The sequence below is a fragment of the Oncorhynchus nerka genome, linkage group LG22 (assembly GCF_034236695.1).
Source record: "Oncorhynchus nerka isolate Pitt River linkage group LG22, Oner_Uvic_2.0, whole genome shotgun sequence".
Taxonomy (NCBI): Eukaryota; Metazoa; Chordata; class Actinopteri; order Salmoniformes; family Salmonidae; genus Oncorhynchus; species Oncorhynchus nerka.
Window position 1 is genome coordinate 49,426,690 of NC_088417.1, and position 20,019 is coordinate 49,446,708.

At 41.9% G+C, this 20,019-nt stretch overlaps 1 protein-coding gene across 22 annotated transcripts in view; it reads left to right on the forward strand.

The window, feature by feature from the left end:
• dlg2 (discs, large homolog 2 (Drosophila)) overlaps positions 1-20,019 on the forward strand; it is a 367,048-nt gene that overhangs the window by 246,020 nt on the left and 101,009 nt on the right. Inside the window, exon 1 of one of the 22 annotated variants that reach the window (XM_029627178.2) lies at positions 8,312-9,063. The exons of the other annotated variants lie outside the window; for them this stretch is intronic. Coding sequence (XP_029483038.2) covers positions 8,815-9,063 — 249 coding nt within the window. The 5' untranslated portion in view covers positions 8,312-8,814. Of the gene's footprint in view, positions 1-8,311; positions 9,064-20,019 lie in introns of those variants that run through there. 22 annotated transcript variants of the gene reach the window in all.

A 20,019-nucleotide genomic window follows, 5' to 3' on the forward strand; every position in this document is an offset into this window, starting at 1 on the left:
AAATCATTTACCTTTGAAGAACTTCGGTTGTTTTCAATGAGGAGACTCTCAGTTAGATAGCAAATGTTCAGTTTTTCCAAAAATATTATTTGTGTAGGAGAAATCGCATTTTGTTCATCACGTTTGGCTGAGAAAACCCCCCGAAAATTCAGTCATTAAAACGCGAACTTTTTTCCAAATTAACTCCATAATATCGACAGAAACATGGCAAACGTTGTTTAGAATCAATCCTCAAGGTGTTTTTCACATATCTATTCGATGATAAGTCACTCGTGGCAGTTTAGTTTCTCCTCTCTTCAAAATGGAAACATGCACACACCTGGAGATTACGCAATAGTTTCGACGGAGGACACCGAGCGGACACCTGGTAAATGTAGTCTCTTATGGTCAATCTTCCAATGATATGTCTACAAATATGTCACAATGCTGCAGACACCTTGGGGAAACGACAGAAAGTGTAGGCCCATTCCTTGCGCATTCACAGCCATATAAGGAGACATTGGAACAAAGCGCCTCCAAAATCTGGGGCATTTCCTGTTTGAAATTTAATCTTGGTTTCGCCTGTAGCGTCAGTTCTGTGGCACTCACAGATAATATCTTTGCAGATTTGGAAATGTCAGAGTGTTTTCTTTCCAAAGCTGTCAATTATATGCATAGTCAAGCATCTTTTCGTGACAAAATATCTTGTTTAAAACGGGAACGTTTTTCATCCAAAAGATTTAATAGCGCCCCCTAATGCATAACTGGTTAATCAATGGCTTTTTTCTGGCCACTCTTCTTTAAAGCCCAGCCCAGCCCAGTGTATGGCTTAAAGTGGTCCTATGGACAGATACTCCAATCTCCGCTGTGGAGCTTTGATTAATGCCCTCCTTGCCTGGTCCGTGAGTTTTGGTGGGCGACCCTCTCTTGGCAGGTTTGTTGTGGTGCCATTATTCTTTCCATATCTTAATAATGGATTTGAATGTGCTCTGTGGGATGTTCAAAGTTTCTGTTATTTTTTTGTAAACCAACCCTGATCTGTACTTCTCCCTGATGTGTTTGGAGAGCTCCTTGGTCTTCATGGTGCCGCTTGCTTGGTGGTGCCCCTTGCTTAGTGGTGTTGCAAACTCTGGGACAATTCAGAACAGGTGTATATATATACTGAGCTCATGTGACCGATCATGTGGCACTTAGATTGCACACAGGTGGACTTATTGAACTAATTATGTGACTTCTGAAGGTAATTGGTTGCACCATATCTTTTTTTAGGGGCTTCATAGCAAAGGGGGTGAATACATATGTGCTCACCACTTTTCCATTTTTTATTTATATTTTTTTTGTAGATACAAGTTATTTTTTTCATTTCACTTCACCAATTTGGACTATTTTGTTTGTGTCCATTACATGAAATCCAAATAGAAATGACAGATTTTAATGAATCAAAATAGGAAAACGCCAAGGGGGATGAATACTTTTGCAAGGCACTGCATGTAAGTAATTATAACGCCAGAATGAATCATCCACAAAAACGTACATTTGAGAGGAATATGTTAGTTAATAAAGAGAAAAACATGTATGCCTTTTTTTGGTCATAAAGTAAATGTATGAAAATCGCTATTTATTAAGCTAGCTGACGAGCTAACATCAGCCAGCTGACGAGCTAACATCAGCCAGCTAGCTAGCTAACATCAGCCAGCTAGCTAGCTATTTTTATGGGCGTTATGACATGAGTATTACATTATAGTTTGTGTTGTTTAATGTTTTAGGGACTCCTAAGAAAAACAGCAATCCAGGCTGTCGTAATGTGAAACAGTGGATGTAAAGTATCGAGCTCGCTAAAGCATCTACTGCAAATTCAACGTACAATTTTGTAAGCTTACCTTGCTGATATTTGCCATACAATGCAACTGAAGTAACGTAGCTAACTAACTATTTTCTTGCTTATTACGTAGTGGAGTATAAAAATACTTGTATATGCCTATGGATGTGTAACTAGCTATGTAGCCAATCTGTGTATGGACCCTAAAATATTTGGTATAAATGTTAGTTCAGAACAGGGGTTTTAATTGGTTCACCAGTTAATCATTAATCCCCAGGAAATTGCAGAAAATGACTGTTACATGTCAATATTAGCTAGTTAGCTATTAACCTAGCTATGAACCTCAGCTATTATAGCCGGTTGTTTCGACTTCAAAACAGTCTGAATGGCATCAACGATGCCTTTTTGGATTCAGTAGAATATATAACTTTATTGTGCCTTGTATGCAAGTAGTATATACAGTGAGGGAAAAAAGTATTTGATCCCCTGCTGATTTTGTACGCTTGTCCACTGACAAAGAAATGATCAGTCTATAATTTGAATGGTAGGTTTATTTGAACAGTGAGACAGAATAACAACAAAAAAATCCAGAAAAACGCATGTCAAAAATGTTATAAATTGATTTGCATTTTAATGAGGAAAATAAGTATTTGACCCCTCTGCAAAACATGACCTTAATGACTTGGAGAATTTCAACCAGTAGAGAATGTGAAACGCTTTATTGAAAGTTCATTATCCAAGTGTTATAAATACATAATACATGCATTATAAATATTATAATTGTAATATTATATTATAAATAAATCTGTTTTTCAAACGCATATCTGGTGTGCCTTATAAAAATAGAGGAAACAAGTGGTGGGGAGGTGTGACAAAGAGTGTAAGACAGAAAGGGAAAGAGGTAAGAACAGAGGAGCAGGGAAGACAACATATGATTCATGAATTACAGTGCTACTAAACTTCATATTCTCTCAGGTCATCACAATTGCATAATATTGTCTCTAGCAGTGTCTCCTAACCAGCCTTGGGCCCCCAGTTGGCCCGAAGTTTATCTTAAGAGCGGGTGATTTGGCGATGACGGCTGGGGGTTGGCGTTCTCTCTCACATCAAAACATACCTGCAAACAAGAGACAGATGGAGAGAGAGATAAAAGTGTGAAAAAACACGGCTTAATCATGCTTACACTGTCAGTCATCATAATCATCAGGAATCGGTGTGTGTGGCCTCACCTGGTGTCCAGGTGAAAAACATGCACAGAAACATGACAAACAATATAGCATAGTTATATAAATAGAAATAATGAAGTGTCTTACTATTCTCCATGATTGGTCCTCTTGTCTATTCTTTGAAGTTGGAAGAAGCCACAGTTATACACCTGAGCTTGCTTACTGCAAAACACAATCCATCAATCAGATTGATACTAGTGTGTAGATGTGGGTTATAGGGTGCCTAATTGTTCAATATAGCCTATTTTGTTTTTGTATAGACATCACCCTTACCTGAACAGCACCCTCACCTGAGAAGTAGAAATCAAAGGGAGAGAAAATGGGAATTGAATAACTTCAGTTGACATACAGTGGCAAAGTAAATGGAAAAATACTCGTATTGCAATGTGAATGACTCTTAACAGATCCTTTGGTTGTGCATGCTGTAGTCTATGGTGTTGCCAGGAAAGAGCACCCTCTTCGAAAGAAGTAGGAGGTGAAGATCTCCCGCACACGGATTGCTTCCCGTGTTGTGTTGTTAGCCCTCATCCTGGCAACATCCTGCAGAGCAGCAGACCTCTCCTCTGGCACTCTCCTCTGGCACCTGGTCCTTGTGTCCATCCTCATGAAGTTATGCAGGTACACAGGTAGCCTCCACACGCCCAAATTCCCCCACGAGGCAGTCCCAGATGGCAATGGTCACCCAACTGTAGACAATCGTTTTGAAGGAATCTCCAGTTGGAAGGTAGAAATATGGAAGATAATGTCATGTATTACACTTTTAGGTCACCAGGTCACTGTGGATTATTAAAGTATAATATCTCTTATAACAAATAATGATAACATCTGATAGATAAATGCATGTGCACACACATGTGCATGTGTGCATGTGACAACAGCAGGATCATATCAAGGATAGAATAACAAATGAATACATAAATACCACTTGAAGCTGGATGATGAGTTGATAATTTGTGTAGTGCCAAGGTAAACACAAAAATATTGCACCCCTTTGAGTCCCCGGGGCCAGGTTTGACAACCACTGCTCTTCATCTGCAGACAGGCTTTCATTGCTTTCTGTAACCAAGGACAGAAAACATCACAAGAAACAGACTTCATTATACTCAAATTAGACAGCACGGAATATTATGTTACCATTATCTCTGTCCTCACTTCTAGGGACTGGATCTGCACAAAAGCATCTGCCCTATCCATAATGGCATTCACGCTCCCTTCTTTGACAGCTGTAGCTGCTATCCTTTCACCCTCCTCCATGGCTGTTAGCTAGCTAGCTACCTACAAATACATTTGGAGTTTTTTTTTTTACAATGATAAATACATCAAGATAAGCTACTGTAGCTAATATGAAGTTAGGTAGCTGGTGATATTTAATTGAGTTAGCTAGCTAGCTATCGGTACAAATTTGTGCAACCGCTGCATTCAAACTGCAATGAAAACGAATGGGACTGTAGTGACTGTGTTGGCATCAAAAATCTGGGGTGTGAACTACATTTCTATTCAAGCGTTGATTGACATGGTAATGGCCCGATAGTATTGAAGAAAAATTTAAAAAACGGACCCCTCTGACGCTGTACGTTATATTGTGACGTGTCACCAGGTGTAGCACTTCTCTCGCAGATTAAAAACAAGAAAGGGTGCAGGGTAAGGGGGGATACCTAGTCAATTGTACAACTGAATGTATTCATTTTTTGCGTCATCACTGCAAGCCGTCATGACTCTCAAAAGCCACGACAGCCGCTGTTTAATTCTGATGATAACTTTAGCGCTGCCCTAAAAACCCGATTCAAATTCGACACAAACCTTCAAATAGGTGTATAATGACACATTATATCAACTCTTTATAGTTTTTTATTTACATTTTAGAGGTGATAAGTTGGACAGATCGGGTGAAAAAAGACGTTTCCCCACGTCATTGATTTTGCTGGAAAGGGGAGAAATTGTGCTTTACAATGGTTATCATATTACAGTTGACCTGGAAGTATTGCGCTTTTTTGGGTGCTAAAATAAGGTCAATTGTACATTACAGCGCGATGTACAAAAGTGCGTTAGCTAACTATAGCTAATAATTCATCGTTAAAAAAAAAAACATTTTCTAAATATATTTACCTACTTGAATAGGTTCTCCCAACCTTGTAGACGAATGGAAACAAGGCAGCAAAGTTTGTTTGTCACCAGTGCAGTTTAGAACATATGACTATTTACCTGTGAAAAAAATGCATGAAATGGAAAATGGATTTACCGTTTAATAACCAGACCTTCATACAAACTTGCTATGCTGAATTGTTGATGCACAACCAAACTGCTGTTGTATGCTGCCAGCACACCCACCAGCAAGCCACTCTGAGTGGCCGAAGTGACATGTGGCAATTTACCGCATGCTAGTGAACACCGGCCGTTAGCTCGTCGGATCCGATGGCTAGCTAGCAGGCGATCTCGTCCTGGTTATCAGCTGTTTAGGGATGAACAGTTAAACAAACTAATTGTAAAATCAGAAGTCTCAATTGTTTGTTTTTTAAAATCCTGAATTGGTGACCTTGCTAGTCAGCTAATGACAAATGTAGCAAATAGTTCTTTCCTATTTGTTTTCACAGACAGGGGTAACTGATGCGTTCACTTCAGTCCATGGCATTGACTTGTCAGGACAAAACATGTTAGCATCTGATTTAAAACGTAGGAAATGCAGCTAGTTGTGTTCTGTTCAATCTAGGCTTGCCAGCCAGCCAAGTTATTTTGTGCATGCTTACATTATCAGTCAATACATGCATGCAGTGTCTATTTCCCTTAGCGTTTGCGAACTTTCTTCTTGTCACTTTTTCCCTTCCCCCCTTGTTTCACCATTGCATATAAAGATTTTTTTTTTTTAAATACAATGATCAATTTAAAGTAAATCGTAGCCTAGTGGTTAGAGCATTGGATTTGTAACCCGAAAGGTTGTAAGATCGAATCCCCGAGCTGACAAGGTACAAATCTGTCGTTCTGCTCCTGAACAAGGCAGTTGACCCACTGTTCCTAGGCCGTCAGTGAAAATAAGAATTTGTTCTTTAACTGACTTGCCTAGTAAAATAAAGGTTAAAAAAATTTCAAGGCTATGAATATGCAAAACTGTTTACAAAACCATTGCACATCAACAAAGGTTGTCGTGATTCTCAGCAACTTGAACCAGCACTGAAATTTGAGCAGCAACGTTAATTTCTCCCCCCTTAGCCTTATGTTTCTGCTCTGTCCTCCTCAGGTTGAACCACATCCCACCATCTCCCAGACAGATTTAAAGAACTTGGGAACCTCCCGTCCACCAGTAAAATCACCCTATCCCAGGAGTTTAGTCAATAGTGTGCAACATCACCGTTAGAAGTAGATCCACACGTTATTCTCAATCACGCAGAACTGTCGGCTCATTGTAACATATTAAGCTCATTCTTAAATACAGACGTGGGTGATTTCTACCCCAGGGTACAAAACCCCAGTTTTGATTCCTGCCCAGCACAAACACCATGTTCAAATATTCATGGTTTTCAATTTAGACCACAATTAGTTGAATGAGGTGTAAGTGAAGGGATGGAACAAAAACCTGTAAACTCCTGTCCTGTGTATAAAAACCTGTAAACTCCTGTCCTGTGTATAAAAACCTGTAAACTCCTGTCCTGTGTATAAAAACCTGTAAACTCCTGTCCTGTGTATAAAAACCTGTAAACTCCTGTCCTGTGTATAAAAACCTGCGGCTGTCATGACAAAATGTGCCTTTGTGTATTGGACAAGCTTCTGAATGTTGAATGTTCATCTCCATGATATCCCTCGCTTGGGGGTGGTAAAATGTTCATTCTAGCTATTGACTTTATGCTGTATTGTCTTTCTCCCCACGGTATTATCTCCCCACTGTGCTGGTTTTGAGGCTTGGGCATCTGGGGGCTGCAGTTCATCTGTCTAATCCCCTGCAAGGAGAGAGAAAGGCATTAATTAAAAATATTACAATGGTGTATTCATTTAATGTAATATATATATATATATATATATATATATATATATATTCCTGTTTGATATGCATGCATATAATTACATTGAACATGTCCACCTTTGTAATATGTCAGTGTTTGTGTTGTTTCCAATGCATTTAGCTTACATTAGGATGAAGTGATCGTGGCCTTCTAATTGTATTGCATCATATCGCCTATCAATATTAGGTATCAATACACAAGGTGCATGAAAGCTTGCCTGTTAATCGTCCACGACCATGTAGCAGCAGACCAAGCAATTTGCCATGAGTTGGTGTCAGCTTAATTCACTAACACTAACAGGTACTGAGAAAATCGATTATGTTGTTTACTTGTTATTCAAGTTAAATATTTCCATTCTGGGATAGTTGTTCACTGGATTGCTAGCACTAGTTGCTCATGCTGCTACATTGGCTACAATGTGAACAGATGTAGCTAGCTAGCATGAAAGCTAGCTTTGTTGACGCATGCTGTGTGAGGAGGCAGTGTACTGTTTAGGTTAGAGGTCACGTCGAGTTACGTGAACAAATATAGCGGATTTTAAGCACTCTGCAATCTCTCATACGAGACTGTATGCTCTCTCAGGTGTTCTTGGAAGATCAGCTTTGAAAGAACGGGATAATGCAGAACGCAAGTGTGCATTTTGGAACAGGAGGAACAGAAGGAAATTATGGGCACATTAATGAAGTTGCTTCCTACTGCTCATCTAATTTTTTCTCAGCCTCCGTGATTTCAGCTGCATCCCAAATGGCACCCTATTCCCTATTTAATGCACTACTTTTGACCAGAGCACCATGGGTCTGGTATGCTTGGTTCCTCTGATTTCACCAATCACATGGAGGGAAAAGGTTAATGGCAGTCTATTCTAAGAATTTCCAATTAGATTTGATTTGCCTTCTGGCGGTCCAGGCAGGCTTTGTTGTTTTACCCTTTTGTTGTGTTTTTACTTGTTAGCAGCTGTGTTGTGTTGAGAACTTTATGTGTGTGTGTGTGTGTGGTATGAGTGGAGCGCTCCTCCTCTCTCATGCTCCATTGATCGCCTCTAATCTAGTTTGGCCTCCCTCTGGCATTAATTATGTTTATCTGTGACATACATCATTGGCCCGTTCAGCTCCTCCCTTGACTAATCCAATCAGATCCACTTCTGTGGCCTGTGTGCTGCTCTCACCCAATCAGATATATTGAGTATGTGTCACAAGAGTTGTGTCCAGGCAGCTTTCCCTGCCCTGTTTTGCCCAACTGTCCAGAATGCAAAGATCCCAGTATAGGCCCACCCAATGCCAGGGTACAAGAGAGAGAGGCATGAGCACCTAGCGAAGCTTAGCCAACCCCTCTGACCTGCACTGATTCCCTCTCTGCTCTACGTGCTGTTGGAAAGCTGATGGAAGGAAAGACGCTGTCTTTCAAAGTGAGATGAGTGCTCATAAAGACGCAGTGAATGTTGTCTTTTATCAGCCATCCATAAGGAGGTTTTCCATTTGATTGACAGATCAGCAGAGATCCTGGCGAGCTGGGGAGCACGGACCAAGTTGTTTCCCTCCCAGGAAGGACCTAAGGTGTGGGATTTCAGCTCCCCCTCTTCTTATTGTGATTTCGGGAGAGGTGGTGTGGTTGGTAAACGTGAGTTGTGGGAACAAGGAAGCAAAACGTATATACTGAATTGCACTTGGTGAAATACTTGTTTGTACGAAGACCCTCATTTTTTCATTTAACACTTTGGGAGCAGCATACCAGTGTGCTGATTTTTATTTTCTGGTAAACGTGGATTGCCTGTTGGAAGTGGAACAACCAGTGAGGCGAGATGAGCTATATGGTGGTGAACAATGTGCCCCTTGGAGACACCCACAGGTGCAGCGTTCCTATCTTACTGCCTCCTCCTATGGACGGCCTGCGGCCCCGGCTCCTGCAGAAGCGTCTGTCTATAGATATGTTGAGGACCTGCCGCACGCCCGACCTTAAGTGGCCCTCGCTGGTAACCATCTGCAAGTGGAAGCAGACCCTGACCGAGAGGCTACTGAAGAGACACCGCAGCAGTGTCAGCTACCTTCAGGTCAGCCTTCAGGATATTGAGTAGGGTGAAGAAGCCTGTAGACATAGATCTTGGGTCAGTTTAGCATTTTCCCCATTCATGGTATAGGTAATGATAGGGTGAGCGGAAGCTGATCCTATATCGGTTCCCAGGGGAAATATCACACCGGAGCTCAGGATGTACAGAGCAGGCCACTTATCACCCAAATTACTTATAGAGGTGAAAATGGCTTGTAAAAATATCCCTTGGTATTTCCAAATTAAATGACAAGCAGAAATGTCTCAAGGTATGGATGTGCATCTAGGCAAATGGTATCTGTAAATACAATTGATGAGGTGATATTTATGAATGAGGAATGTACAGTAGAGAGACAGTGACCAGTTAGTTTAACAACAAACATTTTTTTGCCTACAAACTCATAATGTACGTTGGTTAATTTATAGTGTGTTTGAAAATGATGGATCATCAGTAGAAGTTGCACTTTGACCTCCTAATGGAGTTTTCCTCTCATTGCGTATAGTGCAACATAGGATGCAGTCACAGCAGTGTTATTATGGCCTTTCAGAGGGAGCTGTGCCCTTTTCTTTTTTGTATTGACCTATCGAGCATGTTTCATTATTCAACGAAAGGTTTGGGTATCTGGCCTTGAGACAGCAGTATTGTAGAGCAGAATATTTGCGTCATGGTCATGCTAAAGAAATACTGTTCATTCTGCTTGAAAAAAACATTTGTTTTTGTTTTTTTTGTCTTATATTTGGTGGAATGAAGCATGCTGCTCCATTTAACAGGACATTGACATGTGTCAATACGTTTATGAAGTGGATATTTCAAATATTTTAGACAACTGGCAGCACATGCTACAAACGGTAAAAAAATGGAAAACCTTATACAATGTTCCACTTAATTAGTTTCTGCATTTGTGTGTGTTGCATGGGTTGCTTGTCACATGCCTACAGTGTCCATTTTAGGACACCCTCAGTCTCAGCGCAACTGTTCTTCTATGGACACCATACATTATAACAGAAACATGATTATCTCGCAAGTGACAGAGGAAAATGGCCGTCTAAACCCTGTCAACTAACATGAATTACATGTAAAAATCAACTAAACATTTCACCATGTCATTGGATTTAGGTTAAAAGTTGGGTAAAAAGCTGGCTTTATGTTTTGAAATCCAATCCGTTTTCCACGTTGATTCAAGCAGTTTTTGCCCATTGGGAAGGATGGCATGTCACAGACAGGTAAAAGGTTACCCGGGTGCCTTGATGACAGTTCTACTGGCAGTGTCTGCAGCTGCTAGTTGCCATTGCATGTTGCTGAAAGACCACGAGCTGTTAACACACATTGGTCAGGATATCCTGTTTTTATTTACTCTCATTGAGTCCCTTGTTAACTGTGTTTTTTAGGGTCGCTCTGACTGGTTATCCCAAACTGTTTTCCCCCTGGGGGTTTGAGACCTCTGGTTTCAGCCAGATTCTGTTGCTTTAGCCAGGCAATCTACCGCTCCCCAGATTCAATATTGATAATTCAGTTGATATATCGCTTATATGCCGTGACTATCAGTTTAGTGCATATATGCCTGATGCAAATATACTGTATGTGTGGGTATGGCTAGGGTTACAAAATTCTGTTAACATTCTCAAAATTCCCTGGTTTTCCACAAATCCTGGTTGGAAGATTCCTGGAATTAACAGGGAATAAGCAGGAAATCCAGAATCCTCCAAGCATGGAATTCTGGAAAACCAGAGAATTTTGGGAAAGTTGCCAAGATTTTGCAACCTTAGCCATGACCAAACTGTATCTTTGAATCAGGAATATATGCACTAAGCTGATAATCTATATTTGACCTTTAAATAAAGTTAAACCAAAATTTGAAGAAAAAAAAACACTATGGGGTCCGCCCCAGCATCCTCCTCTGTATCTCCCGCTGGTAAGTCTCTAATCAGTCGCAGCCACATCTCGGTAGAATAATCTAGAATATCTCAGCGCCTCACCCTTGCCTTCCGCCTTTAAATAATCATCAGCTTTTCATTTTGCATGTAGCTCTTTATGTATACCCTCTACAACAGAAGTCTGCAACAGCTTCTGATATCTCCCTGAAAGGTCTTTCAAATCGTAGAGCTGGAATGGAGCTGGAATGGCTCCTTTTGCTGCATTAAATTGGCTAAGTGGCGCTGTGTGTGCATGCGCGTGTGCATGCGTGTGTGCATGTGTGTGTGGTTCAATGAATGATTATGCTCCACTGCCCTCTTTGTATCCTTTTAGGGAAAGTATGCAGTTTTATGTATGTGCATTCATGTGTGGAATCGATAGTTAGTCAGCTTTGTGTAAACTAGTAGCAGCTGCCATTGTACAGTGATTGCCACCCTCTCTGAGTACTGTCACCACAGACCCAGGAAATGCAGAAGTGTTGACAGTACTACTTGTGTTGTATTGGTGGGCAGAGGGTTGTGATTGGGATGACATTTCCACTCCATTTACTTCACATGTGGTCAAGCTATTCAGATATCTCAGAGTTAATCATCATGTACACAAAAGGTCCTGTTGCTGTGTCCTTCTACCATCCCCAGCAGTACATTTGTATTTTTCTCAGCTCTATAGGAAGTGTCGTTTACTTTGTTAACCTCGAAAGTCATATGGAGAAAATAGCAGCATTTTAAAGGGGAAATCTGTGATTGCTACCTTCTTTTTAAAAACTTTTCAATTGATTATATATACACACTGATTCTTGAAGAATATAACTTATAAATGCCTCATGCGCTTAGTTCAACTGTCATACCTAATCAGAACCTAAAATATGCGCAATGTTTGTAAACAGAGTAAATGTAAACAAACACTGTATAGCCTCAAAACATGGTTATAACTATAATATGGATCTCATTTGTGGTCGGTCCTTGTATCCATAGCTCTGATTTGAGAATGGTTACTTTTCTGCAACCCCATCACTCAAATTTTTACCGAAACAGTGGCAGGGGAGTGGCCTTTGTTAATTGCGGATTGCCCCTTTAAGATGGTTCTAAACTGGAGTACACAATGTGATCACTTGTCTATAAAACATAAAAACTGAGCTACCAGTGCCTCCATGTGGACATCTAATGAAGTACAAGTGTCTTTCTCCCTCAACGCTCTGCTTAAAAGAAATAGCAGCAATTGGTCTATAAAGACATGCTTGATCTACCAGACTGCCGCTGGGTCCCCTGTGTCATACTAAAGCTTAGTGTACTGCCAAAGAGTAGGCTATGTTTTTTATATCATTTCTCAGATATCATACTACCTTAAGCTCGATATCTGTTTCCTTCTGTGCATCTATTGTGAACATTATACTCTTTGAAGGGAATGCAGAGAAAGATTCAGCCATTTAGTTGTTCAGATATAATCTCAATTTCTTTCTCTTAGCATGCTCCCTTTGTCCAGAGGCTTAAGGACAAGGCTCTGCTTCCGTGTGACTGCAGTTCGAGTGGCCCAGCACTGTTCAACAGAATGGAACGGCCTCAGTAGATGACCTGTCAGGATTTGACAGGCTCTTTCACCTGGGTGACTGTTGAGGGGGTCAAATGATTTTTGAGAGGAGTGGCATTGAGGCAGATGGAACTAGGGATCTGCTCATAATTGCCTTTTACTGCATGGTATAAGGAAAAACGTACTAAAGTACCCAAGGAAGGGTGGAGTGAGTCGCCAGATATTCAACAGGTTGATACTGTCCAAGATGAATTTGCAAATTTATATAAATTAATGAATGAAACGCATGATCTAATGGAAACGATTAGGGCTGTGGCGTTCATGAAATTTTGTCAAGACGAAAACTGTCATGTGGTAGACTAGTTTACCGCTAATTAACATAAACACATTTAGCATCTCTACAAGCCTACAAGCCACTGATGTGGACCTTTGGAACATTTTACTTTAAAAAGTCTAATAAATAAATTTAATATAGCCTACACCAGCACAATAAATCCATTATTTATTGTAGGCAGGTCTAAAGAAACATGATATGAAGAAAATGTAGCCTATTTCAGAAGAACAGAATCGCATATTCTGAGTCGTCCTTATGTTCGGCCCTGATCTGACTATGCCAAATGGCCGTGGGCTACACTAGTTCATTTAGCAGACAAGATTTGCTTATAAATTCCGTGACATTATTTTATAGTAAGAAGAATACCATTGAACATAGCTGAAATAAATAGAAAGGATATTTTTCCCAGAATATTTCATAGGGCTATTCTGTGTTGAGTGGTTAACAAAGTGATCCTTTGAAACAGGTCCTCCTATATGCTTCATTTAGAGTTATTTGTACACTTTAGTTGTGATACAAACCTTAGGCTGTATGTTTTGATATCTAATAGGCCTACATTCTGAGGCTGCATGATGCGACTAATGATGATGTTGAAAAAAAGTTGCATGAAAGGCAGGGCACTGCTTTGTTTCTTGCACAGGCTGCATGCACACACTTCATCAGTCTCTCATTCACAATTTGACAAGCACTTCTCAATGTAATCGGGTCTTTAGACATGTATTTAACCAGGTAGGCTAGTTGAGAACAAGTTCTCATTTACAACTGCAACCTGGCCAAGATAAAGCATAGCAGTGTGAACAGACAACAACACAGAGTTACACATGGAGTAAACAATAAACAAGTCAATAACACGAGCGAATGGAGGACGTGTTTCCTGTTCATTTTCATGCCAACCAGGTAGGCTACTCCAGTTCCGTGAAGCAATGTGCTTAATATTAGGTAAGTTGAGAAATAAATATAGTAGAGATGGGGGGTCTCTCTTTTTAATAGAGGTCATCAAAACTCTGCTTTATATTAGCTCTCGCTGGTGATCCTATTAGCGCAAACTCTGAATGCCAGGGCATTTGATTTTTCGATGGCATTTGCATTGATGTCAGAATGATTAGTGGGACAATAGAGCGCTGAGTACCAGGCCATTAGCGACTGGCCATTAACAAGTTTGGTAGGCTACTAATGACCATCGGCGACATCAGGGTGCAGTTTTGGAGAAGCCTAGTTACCATGATTCAACAGTCACGTGGAATCTTACAGCGGTCATGACTCATGACTGCTATTGTGGCGGTCATCATAACAGCCCTACATATGATAAAAAGGACCTGAGAGGTGAAAGCTGTATGGAAGACCTTTTGAAAACTTTTGTTTCTTGTTTTATCATCTCCTTTTTTCATCTTTATTCTAAATGGAATTCCATTAATAATGTCAACGGCTATTGCGTAGACTCTACTGTGCAAGTCAAATACAATTGCATCATCTGTAAATAATTCAACACCAGCTACTGATCAATGAGTCAACAAGTGAAATGTGGGAACAGTCTTGTGACAACCCCAAAATTCTGGCTGTATTAGTCCAATGTTTTTTTGTCTTTCACAAACTATGTATAGCTTCAAAACTATTGTGCCAATCTCATAGAGCTATGGATGCAATGATTGATAGTCTATCTATGAATAAAGTGTTTAAATCGCCCCAGCCCCATCCTTCAGTTTAGACCTTCCAAAACAAAGTTGAGAGTCAGGCTGTGGGAAATGATAGATTGTGCCATTAATGGAACAGTGACAGGTCTGACAGGCTTACATTTTGAAACACTCTCTAGGAGTCTAGACAGGAACCTCAATGTAGCTTTGTCAATTGATCCCAGGTGAACTTTTCCCTAGGTACTTACACTATATATACAGAAGTTTGTGGACACCCCTTCAAATTAGTGGATTTGGCTATTTCAGCCACACCTGTTGTTGACAGGTGTATAGAATCAAGCACACATTCATGCAATCTCTATAGACAAACATTGGCAGTAGAATGACCTTACTGAAGAGCTCAGTGATTTTCAACGTGGCATTGTCATAGGATGCCACCTTTCCAACAAGTCCGTTCGTCAAATGTATTCCCTCCTAGAGCTTCCCCGGTCAACTGTAAGTGCTGTTATTGTGAAGTGGACACTTCTAGGAGCAACAATGGCTCGGCCGCAAAGTGATAGGCCACACAAGCTCACAGAACGGCCGAGTGCTGAAGCGCGTAGCATGTATATATATATATTTATATATGTTCTCGGTTGCAACACTCACTACCGAGTTCCAAACTGCCTCTGGAAGCAACGTCAGCACAATAACTGTTTGTCGGGAGATTCATGAAATGGGTTTCCATGGCCGAGCAGCCACACACAAGCCTAAGATCACCATGCACAATGCCAAGAGTCTGCTGGAGTGGTGTCAACCTTGCCGACATTGGACTCTGGAGCAGTGGAAAAGCGTTCTCTGGAGTGATGCATCTGGGTTTGGCGGATGCCAGGAGAACGCTACCTGCCGAATGCATAGTGGCAACTGTAAAGTTTGGTGGACGAGGAATAATGGTCTGGGGCTGTTTTTCATGGTTCGGGCTAGGCCTCTTGGTTCAAGTGAAAGGAAGTCTTATCTCTACAGCATACTAGCATACTAGGCATTCTAGACAATTCTGTACATGACAATGCCCTCATGCACAAAAGCTAGGTCCATACAGAAATTGTCAAGATAGGTGCGGAAGAACTTGACTGGTCTGCACAGAGCCCTGACCTCAACCACATCGAACACCTTTGAGATGAATTGGAATGACAACTGCGAGTCAGGCCTAATCGCCCAACATCAGTGCCCGACCTCACTAATGTTTGTGTGGCATCTACTGGAAAGTCTTCCCAGAAAAGTGGAGGTTGTCAAACATCTCATTCCATGATTTTGGAATGAGATGTTCGACGAGCAGGTGTCCACATGCTTTGGTCATGTAGTGTATCTAGCACCAGCATCCCCTTCCCCCAATCCGGGCCTTAACCATTAATGGAGAGAATGTGAAACTGATCCAAGATCATTGTCTAGGAGCAACTTAACCCCACTCCTAGTCACTCTTCACACAACAAGTTGGCTTGCCAAAACAGTGACTCTACTCTGTGAAACAAATTCTCCACAAGGCCTGCAGGGGGCATTGCTGAGCTCTGGCCCGGTTTTGAGACTTGCGTTTCTGTCAACCCCACAGGATCTTCCCCCAGTACTGATGCTGTCAGACACAGTCAGTATCCATTCACACTCCTGTCAGCCTCAGAGTGGGAGAGGGGGCCTTCCGCAATGTAATTAAGCCCCCACAAACATTGAGCTGGCAGAGACCGACACCAATGCCTGCAGAAATGATGTAACTCCCACATCTTTAATGGTCAACTGCAACCAAAGAAGCTTCTCAGCTATGGAAGCTGACTTTTTCACCCTTGGCATTGCCATGTGTCACATTGTGAAGTCACGTTTTCTTGACTTTGCTGGGACTGTTCAGCATAAGAAAAAAAAGTGTAATATGGTAGATAACAGTTTCATAACAGAATTAAAGGTTGAACATGAGGAACATTTCTGCACTATTTTCTGGAGCACTTTTTCTTCTTACCCTTCAAGCCTAGATTCAGAACATAACGGCTGCTTTGTGGATAAGGTCCATTATGTGTCCATTCAGTTTTATTTCTAAATCTATAGGTAGACAGAACTTTTTTTTTGCCCTTGAGAGGTAAATATGTCTTGCACATATAAAATGTCCTATGTCCTAATTATCACGACTTCATAAATGTGCACTTGTTCACATCCCTTCACTGATTTGAAAGTAAATGACTGGTATAAGAAATATGGTGAAAACTCCCAAGGATTTTAGATTTGTGGGAAATAGTGAACGAGTTTACATTTCAAGAGAAGGGGGAGAGGTCACTGGTGGGAGGCACCCTGGATATCTGATGAAATCGAGCTGACATAGATCCGGAGTGCAAAGGATTAGTAGTGTAAACAGCAGATTGAGATTAGAGTTGGTCTGCAAAAATGTGTGCGTGTGTGTGTGCATGCATGCATGCGTGAGTAAGTGTGTGTATGTGCATACATGCATGCGTGAGTAAGTGTGTGTATGTGCATGCATGCATGCGTGAGTAAGTGTGTGTATGTGCATGCATGCATGCGTGAGTAAGTGTGTGTATGTGCATGCATGCATGCGTGAGTAAGTGTGTGTATGTGCATGCATGCATGCGTGAGTAAGTGTGTGTATGTGCATGCATGCATGTTGAGTGGTAGGCGCCCTGTATTGGGAAGACACTATAAATGCATTCATTATGTGGTGGTCCATGGAAGTGTTATACCATCAAGGCAACTCTGTAGTTCATGTAATTCACTAAACCTAATCTTGGCCACTTTGATTGCCTTATAATTGTATTCTGAGACCAGTATGTTATACTGATATCCATAATGTCCTATCAATGTAGAAACAGAATATCTGATACCTCTCAATGAAATCCAGGATTCAGAGTAACCTCTGTCATGTAGAAGTATTTCTGTCCTGTGTTGTTATCAAGTATTCTGTAGGCTCTGGGTACTCCATTGTAGTGCTTATCTCTCAAAGTTGGAGTATGGTGAAGTGGCCTTTAGACACTGATCTTGGGTCAGGTTAGCATTTTCACTACTAATGGGCAAGGTTAGGATTTCCGGAGCCTCAAAGGCTGCCTGGAAAGAAGCATGTCACCAATGACACCGGGTCTGATTACAGCCTGGTCTCATAGACTAGACTAACATAGTAAATGTAAATCCGGAACACTAGAAATTAGTATGATATGTTGGTATGGTTACTTAAGGCAAAAATGAAAGCAGGGTGGTCGGTCGGGCGTATAGGTTGTGAGTTCAAAATCTCATCAGGGACAACTTCAGCATTTTAGCTGATTAGCAACTGTTCAACTACTTACTACTTTTTAACTACTTTGTAACTACTTAGCATGTTAGCCCATAATTATATCTTCCTGATTCCTGCTTACAAGCTAAAACTAAAGCAGGAGGTACAGTGACTTGCTCAATATGGAAGTGGTCAGATGACGCGGTTGCTACGCTACAGTTTTGCTATTACAGACTGGAATATGTTCTGGGATTCATCCAATGGCATTGAGGAGTATACTGTACCACCTCAGTCACCAGCTTCATCAAGAAGTGCATCAACGGTGTTGTCCCCACAGTGGCCATACATACATATCCCAACCAGAAGCCATGGATTACAGGCAACATCCGCACTGAGCTAAAGGCTAGAGTTGCCGCTTTCAAGGAGCGGGACACTAATCTGGACGCTTATAAGATATCGCACTATGCCCTCCGCCGAACCATCAAACAAAGCGTCAATACGAGACTAAGATTGAATCCTACGACACCGTCTCTGATTCTCGTCGGATGTTTCAGGGCTTGCAAACTATTACTCACTACAAAGGGAAACCCAGCCGCGAGCTGTCCAGTGACGCAAGCCTACCAGACAAGCTCCATGCCGTTTATGCTCACTTCGAGGAAAACAACACTGAAACATGCATGAGAGCACTAGATGTTCCGGACGACTGCGTGATCACGCTCTCCATAGCCGATGTGAGCAAGACCTTTAAAGAGGTCAACATTCACAAAGCCGCAGGGCCAGATGGATTACCAGGACGTGTACTCAAAGCATGCACGGACCAACTGGCAAGTTTCTTCACTGACATTTTCAACCTCTCCCTGGCTGAGTCTATTAGTCTAATAGACCACCATAGTCCCTTTGCCCAAGAAAGTGATGGTAACCTGCCTAAATGATTACAGCCCATAGCACTCACGTCGGTAGCCATGAAATGCTTTGAAAGGCTGGTCATGGCTCACATCAACACCATCATGCCGGAAACCCTAGACCCACTCCAATTCGCAATACCACCCCAACAACGCCACAGATGACGCAATCTCAAACCTGGACAAAAGGAAACTGTAACGTATTGTACGTTTTACTAATTCGTAACATATTGTACGTTTGCAAATTCGTAACATGTAATACGAATTGGGTGATGGACAGCCACAAATGAATACATTCCATACGAAACATAACATATCATACTAAATGTGTCTCGCGTGACTTTGCTATCACAGTCACACACAGTATCTGTGGATGTGCTCAGGTTCGCGTCACGTTTCAGTGTTGTAGCCAGGGCACCAAAACAGTTGGGAAGTTGAGCCTCATACTTCAATGCTCTTAGTGTAACGGCGTTCGTCTGTTGAAAGAGAGTCGGACCGAAATGCAGCGTGTAGGTTACTCATGTGCTTTAATAAAGAAAATAGCGATACATGAAATAACTGAGAGTACAAAACAACAAACGGAACGTGAAACTAATTACAGCCTATCTGGTGACTACAACACAGAGACAGGACAATCACCCACGAAAAACAAAGCGAAACTAAGCTGCCTAAATACGGTTCCCAATCCGAGACAACGAGAAACACCTGACTCTTAATTGAGAACCGCCTCAGGCAGCCAAACCTATACCACACCCCTAATCAGCCGCAATCCCAAATAATACAAACCCCAATACAAAACACAACATATAAACCCATGTCACACCCTGGCCTACCCAAACTTATAACAAAAACACAAAATACAATGACCAAGGCGTGACAGAACCCCCCCCTAAGGTGCGGACTCCCGGACGCACCTCAAAAGCATAGGGAGGGTCCGGGTGGGCGTCTGTCCATGGTGGCGGTTCCGGCTCGGGACGTGGACCCCACTCCATGAATGTCCTAGTTCCTCCCCTTCGCGTCCTGGGATAATCCACCCTCTCCGCCGACCATGGCCTAATAGTCCTCACCCAGATCCCCACATAACTGAGGAGCCGCTCGTAACAGAGGGGCAGCTCGGGACAGAGGGGCAGCTCGGGACAGAGGGGCAGCTCGGGACAGAGGGGCAGCTCGGGACAGAGGGGCAGCTCGGAACAGAGGGGATGCCCGGGACCGAGGGGATGCCCGGGACCGAGGGGAAGCCCGGGACCGAGGGGAAGCCCGGGACTGTGAGGAATCCCAGTACTGAGATGAAGCTCAGACAGGTAGTAGGCTCCGGTAAATCCTGGCTGGCTGGCGGAACTGGAAGATTCTGGTTGTCTGGCAGATCTGGAAGAGACTGGTTGTCTGGCAGATCTGGAAGAGACTGGTTGTCTGGCA